This window comes from Calidris pugnax, unplaced genomic scaffold (assembly GCF_001431845.1).
Source record: "Calidris pugnax isolate Ruff unplaced genomic scaffold, ASM143184v1 scaffold180, whole genome shotgun sequence".
NCBI lineage: Eukaryota > Metazoa > Chordata > Aves > Charadriiformes > Scolopacidae > Calidris > Calidris pugnax.
The window spans coordinates 240,413-246,412 of record NW_015090916.1 but is presented as its reverse complement, the minus strand read 5'-3'; the positions used below and the strand labels follow the sequence as shown (position 1 = coordinate 246,412).

General features: G+C 57.4%; 1 protein-coding gene across 2 annotated transcripts in view; it reads left to right on the top strand.

Annotated features, from left to right (window-relative positions):
- Positions 1 to 19: 19 nt before the first annotated feature.
- KMT2A (lysine (K)-specific methyltransferase 2A) overlaps positions 20 to 6,000 on the top strand; it is a 29,987-nt gene continuing 24,006 nt past the window's right edge. For both annotated transcript variants that reach the window (XM_014949601.1, XM_014949602.1), the window contains exons 1-6: positions 20 to 1,402; positions 2,528 to 2,705; positions 3,123 to 3,357; positions 4,211 to 4,275; positions 4,550 to 4,921; positions 5,517 to 5,590. In XM_014949601.1, coding sequence (XP_014805087.1) covers positions 53 to 1,402; positions 2,528 to 2,705; positions 3,123 to 3,357; positions 4,211 to 4,275; positions 4,550 to 4,921; positions 5,517 to 5,590 — 2,274 coding nt within the window. In that variant the 5' untranslated portion in view covers positions 20 to 52. The remainder of the gene's footprint in view (positions 1,403 to 2,527; positions 2,706 to 3,122; positions 3,358 to 4,210; positions 4,276 to 4,549; positions 4,922 to 5,516; positions 5,591 to 6,000) is intronic.

Sequence of the window (6,000 nt, the reverse complement as noted above, 5' to 3'; positions counted from 1 at the left end):
GCCCCCCACCATCCCGCTGGCCTCCCCCTTCCTCCCAGCCTCCGCCGCCCCCATGCAGGAGAAACGCAAGTCCATCCTGCGGGAGCCCACCTTCCGCTGGACCTCCCTGAAGCATTCCCGGGCAGAGCCGCAGTACTTCTCCTCAGCCAAGTACGCCAAAGAGGGGCTCATCCGCAAACCCATCTTCGATAACTTCAGGCCCCCGCCGCTCACCCCGGAGGACGTGGGCTTCGCCTCTGGCTTCTCAGCGCCGGGAGCAGCGGCGCCAGCACGGCTCTTCTCCCTGCACTCCGGCTCCAGGTTCGACGTGCACAAGCGCAGCCCCCTGCTGCGGGCGCCCAGGTTCACCCCCAGCGAGGCCCACTCCCGCATCTTTGAGTCCGTCACCCTGCCCTCCGCCGTGGGACGAAGCGCCGCGGGCACCTCGGCAGCCGGGGTCTCCTCCCGCAAGAGGAAGAGGAGGGTGTTCAGTCCCATCCGCTCGGAACCCAGGTCTCCCTCGCACTCTATGAGGACGAGGAGCGGGAGGCTCAGCAGCTCAGACCTGACAGCCCTCACCCCACAGTCCTCCGTCTCCTCCTCGCTCACTAGCATCTCCGTCAGTTCTCTTGCCACTAGTGCCTTAAATTCCACTTTCACCTTCCCTTCCCATTCCCTGGCGCAGCCTGGGGAGTCGGCAGAGAGGAGCCAGAGGCCGAGGAAGCAGAGCAGCGCTCCGGCAGAGCCCTTCTCCTCCGGCAGCCCCGCTCCCCTCTTCCCCTGGTTCACGTCCAGCCCCCAGACCGAGAGAGGCAGAAACAAGGAGCGGGCGGCGGAGGATCTCTCCAAAGACAAAGACGCTGACAAGAGCCTGGAGAAGGACAAGAGCAGAGAGAAGGACCGAGAGAGAGAAAAGGAGAACAAGCGGGAGTCGAGGAAAGAGAAGAGGAGGAAAGGCTCGGAAATCCAGAGCGGCTCCACTTTGTTCCCTGTAGGTAAAATGCCCAAAGAAAAAGTTGTCAGCGAAGACGTTGCGGCATCGTCGTCTGCCAAAAAACCCACCGGGCGGAAGAAGTCCACGGGCACGGATCCAGGGGCAGAGGTTTCTGCTGCTGCGCTGGCCGACCCGGCAGCCGTCAAAGCCAAACCCTCCAAGAAGGGCCGCGGGGGGCTGGACAAGTCAGAGATGGAGCTCAGTCCCACTGCACCCTCACTGGAGAAGGACAAAGCCTTGCGCCTCTCTGCCCCCTCCTCCAGCACAGTGAAACATTCCGCCTCCTCCATCAGCTCCATGCTGGCGCAGGCCGACAAACTGCCCATGACCGACAAGAGGGTGGCCAGTCTCCTCAAGAAGGCCAAAGCCCAGCTCTACAAGATCGAGAAGAGCAAGTCCCTCAAACAAGCAGACCAGCCGAAAGCCCAGGTATTTTCCACTGGCCCCGTTCGGGTTGTGTTGCTGGTGTGTGTCTTGTCTGGAACTTACCCTGGGGGTCACCAGGAGCTTTCGTACCCTGAGCGTGAAGCGTTACAGTGCGGAGCTGAGTGGCCGCTGGCAATGATCCGAGCAGGAGAAGCCCTGGGAGAGGCTGGGGGAGAGGTGGGGCTGTCACCTCGGGGGGGCTGTGTGCAATTTTAGATCTCAGCTGCTGCTGGGTTCCTCTGTGTCCATCCGAGCAGAGGGGTCAGCGGGAGCAGCGGCACTCTCTCTGCAAAGCGCAGCTCCGGCAAAGGGCAGGAGTCGTTCTCAGCCTTGGTGTTCCTGAGCATGGAGCTGCCCTGGGGGGGTAGAGCTGGTCTGGCCCCTCTGTCACTGCGCACGGGCACCGTCTGTCACTGACGGATGGGAGTAAAATCCATTGGGATTTTGCCCCTGATCGGGGTCTGCTTCCTCCCACTTTTCTGATCCCTCTCCCCGCTCCCCTGTCCTTCCAGGAAGGTGGGGGAGACACCTCAGTTAAACTTTTCCTGTCCTTACTCCCTAACTCCCACACTGTTGTCCTGGAGATGAACAAGCACCTACTTCTGTGTGCCTGGTGTCACCACAGCCCAGCCCTCTTTGCCCTCCGGGGGAGTTCTTTAGGGAGGAGATAGTTGAAAGTCCTATGGTGGAAACGTGGAAAATTGCACTAAAAGGCTACGTTTCTTTCAGCCCCTCACCTTAAAGGGCAGCAGCCCCAGGGCTGTCAGACAGCTTCGTTTCCTCTGGCTTCTGCCAGACCAGGAGGCACCAAGTGTTTGTCTAATTCCAGTCGACCCTGGTGCTGTCAGTGCCCTGGGGTGACCCAGGCAGTTTGCTTCCCAGCAGCAGGTAGAAATACCCTGTAATTCCAAACGGGTAAAGCCTCTTGTTCCTTCCAGTTTATCCTCTCCTGGATAACCGAGGCTCAGAAGGCTGAGAGTCTTCATTTTTATCCCAATTCTTACAAAGTGCCAGCCTAGATATAGTTTAACCCTTTTCAGGTGTTTAGAGGTTTCCGTGGGGTGTTTCCCAGGCTCCCTTTGGCACCTCGCTCAGGAATTGTGTCTGTCGTGCTGTTCTGACCTGCAGGGCCAGGAGAGCGACTCGTCGGAGGCGTCGGTGCGAGGCCCGCGCATCAAGCATGTCTGCCGGCGAGCGGCGGTGGCGCTGGGCCGCAAGCGAGCCGTCTTCCCCGACGACATGCCCACGCTGAGTGCCTTACCCTGGGAGGAGCGGGAGAAGATTCTGTCTTCCATGGGCAACGACGGTGAGGGGGAAGCTGTGGGTTCCCTCTGGGCATTGGCACAGAGTCGGCGGTTGGTGACCGCTGAGGACGGGGACCTGGAGTGATTAACGAGGGAAAGTGTGTTAAACGGCTCTGGGCTCTCCCTTACGGCCGTTAATCCTTTTAGCCCTCGGTAATCATTATAAACATGTGTTCAGCACTAAACTTCTGCTCTGCTGAGGGGGGTGTGCACATGTGAGTGCACACGTATGTGTGTGTGTACATGTGTGTGTGCGCACACATGCTCACACCACCCCTTGTGTGGCTCTGCCGGTGGAGAGCCTGGTGTTCCAGGCATGAAAATCCACTCTGTGGGGAATAAATTCCTTTAGCAACTCAGACGCTGCTGAAGCTTTCTCTGAGATGAGTGGATTTACGTTAGAAATCTTTTTTTGGTAGATAAGTCTTCGATCGCGGGCTCGGAAGAGGCGGAACCGCTGGCCCCCCCCATCAAGCCGATAAAGCCAGTGACCAGGAACAAGGCGCAGCAGGAGCCGCCGGTGAAGAAGGGGCGGCGCTCGCGGCGCTGCGGGCAGTGCTCGGGCTGCCAGGTCCCCGAGGACTGCGGCGTCTGCACCAACTGCCTGGACAAGCCCAAGTTCGGCGGGCGCAACATCAAGAAGCAGTGCTGCAAGTGAGTGTGGGGCTGGGGCAGCGGGGGGCAAGCAGATTTACCCCCCAACACGGGCTCTGAGCAGATTTATCCTGGGTTGGGGCTGAACCTCACCAGGGGTTGTAAACAGTTTGATTTAAGAGCCAAGATCCTGACTCGAGGTGTGCTTGTTACCAGCTCTTCTCCTGAAGGAAACGGCCTCAAGTTGTGCCAGGGGAGGATTAGGATGGATATTGGGAACAATTCCTTCCCCAAAAGGGCTGTCAAATATTGGAGGAGGCTGCCAAGGGCAGTGATGGAGTCGCTATCCCTGGAGGGATGAAAAGCCGGGCAGATGTGGTGATGATTTTGCCAGTGCTGGGTCGATGGTTGGACTCGATGATCTGGAGGGTCCCTTCCAACCTGGGTGATTCTGTGAGTCTGGTTTATTATCCCCAGTTGGATGACACTGGCACAGTGCTGAGGGGCGTTGGGTGTCACTGAGAAGCACTGCTCTGCCCTGATTTTCCCTCTCATTCTTTACACACATCATTTAGCCTGAGCCCTGGGCTTTTTTAATCCCTGCATTAAGTGGACTGTACCAGAGTAGCCAGTCTCTCTGGAGAGGCCAGCACCGAAGCGGCAGCGATAAGGCTGGTTGGGGTGTAGGGGCTGTTCCTAAAGCATCGCTGTTGGGAGTGTGGGAATCAAAAAGGGGAAAATCAGAGGTTTCTTTTACGTATCTCTGAAGAAGGGAGAGGGGAAGAACAGATCACTTGGGAAAGGTAGTAGGTGTGTTGATCATGGGTTTCTCAGTTGTCCCTGCTGAGGATTTACAGAGTGCCCTCTTACTGCCTGCCTTTCCCTTCTGATTCCACACGCTCTTTCTTTCTAGAATGAGGAAGTGTCAGAATCTGCAGTGGATGCCTTCCAAAGCCTATCTCCAGAAGCAAGCTAAAGGTAGGCTCCAAGGCCGGGCTGGGGTCTGGCACAAGAGAGACCTTTTCATCACTTAAATCTTGCTCTTTGTGCTGTCATGGTGGCTGCACTGAGCTCTAGGTGCAGCCACGTGTCAGTGGGAGCCTGTGTGCACCGACAACATGCTTTGGATTTTTTGAGTACCATCTTTCCTTGGTACAACAGAATGACACCATTCTGCCATCACAGTGTCCCTCTCCTGGTGTTGAATCACCAGAAGTCACACCGTTGCTTCATTGACGCTTCTTCTTCCCAGCTGCCAAAAAGAAAGAGAAGAAGTCAAAGACAAACGAGAAGAAGGAAAGCCACTCTGGGAAGAACCAGCTGGACTCGGGGCAGAAACAAGTCCCCCCGCCCACCGTGCCGAGGGAGGAGGGTGCCGTGAAGCGCAGCAGCGAGCCCCCGCGCCGGCCCCCCGAGGAGAAGCAGGAGGACGGGACGCCCCCCGGCCCTGTGCCGGAGCCCAAACCGCTCCCGGCTCCCACCACCAGGAAGACAGGGAAGTCCCAGCCACCGCCACCACCACCACCACCACCACAGCCGCCCAGCTCCACACCCCTCAAAAAAGAAGCACCCAAACCACCCGCCTCGGAGCCGAAGAAGAAGCCCACTCCCCAGCCAGAACCAGGTAAATGGGCTCTTCATCCTCAGCGTGTGTGAGTCGTGTTCAGTAGCAATATTGCCACCACTAAGAGCTGGTGCATTTTAGAACCGATAGATGCTTAATGAGCTGGTGACATCACAGCAGATTATTTTGGAAATTTTGCTTAGAACAGGCTTCTCTTTCACTGAACTGGGGTGTGCACTGGAGCTGGGGGAGAGGTGGGCACCTCTGCTGGGATCTGTAGTCGCTGTGGTCATCCTGAGGTCTGGTTTCAGTGTTGAGGAGCCTGTTGGATGCCTCACTCCCTCCGGCAGTGAGATATGCAGGGGGTGAGCTGTAGGTTGGTCTGTTGGTACAAAGCACATCCTGCTGTGGCACGTGGCAGAGAACACGTGCGCAGCCACTGACGGGGCAGCCCCGGTGCCCGGTGGCTCTGCCCCAGAACCCACCAGGCTTTTCCCAGAGCAGAGCCCTGGCTGTGCCTCCAGGAGGGAGGAAGAGGGTGGAGAAATTCTGGGCTGAAATCCATCAGGCCTTACCCCGCCAGCTGCTGTCCCTTCTCTTCTCTGCAGGTGGCTCTCAGTCACTTGAAATAACTCAGTTTTTCCCCCTTTCCCAGGCCCGGAACAAAGCAAACCCAAAAAAATCGCTCCCCGTCCAACCTTCCCCGTGAAACAGAAACCAAAAGAAAAGGTGAGTTCTGTTTGTGTGGTCAGTGCCTTTCAAGGGCCTGGGCTTTTCTCTCTGCCTGGAAAGCAGAACTGTGTTACTGAACCCTCGGGCAGGTGGGGGTTTGTGCTCACAGACGTTGGGTTTTGTCTGGGCAGAACCCAGGTACCAAGGGCTTGGCACCTGCCTGGGATTGGGTTCAGGTGTTAACTCCTTCTCTCAGTCCTCTCCGTGGTGGGGTGGGGGTGGATTTAGCAGCTTTCCCATAAATATGGAACTGCCTTTGCCTCAGAAACTACTCCAGTAGGGAAAAAAATAACAACAATATCTTATTTAAATGTGGGAGAAGCATGCAGGGACCAGTTCCACCTGGGGCTGCCCACTGCCAACCCAAGCCCGGGCTGTGGGGAGAGAACAGCGCGATGGCAGAGGGA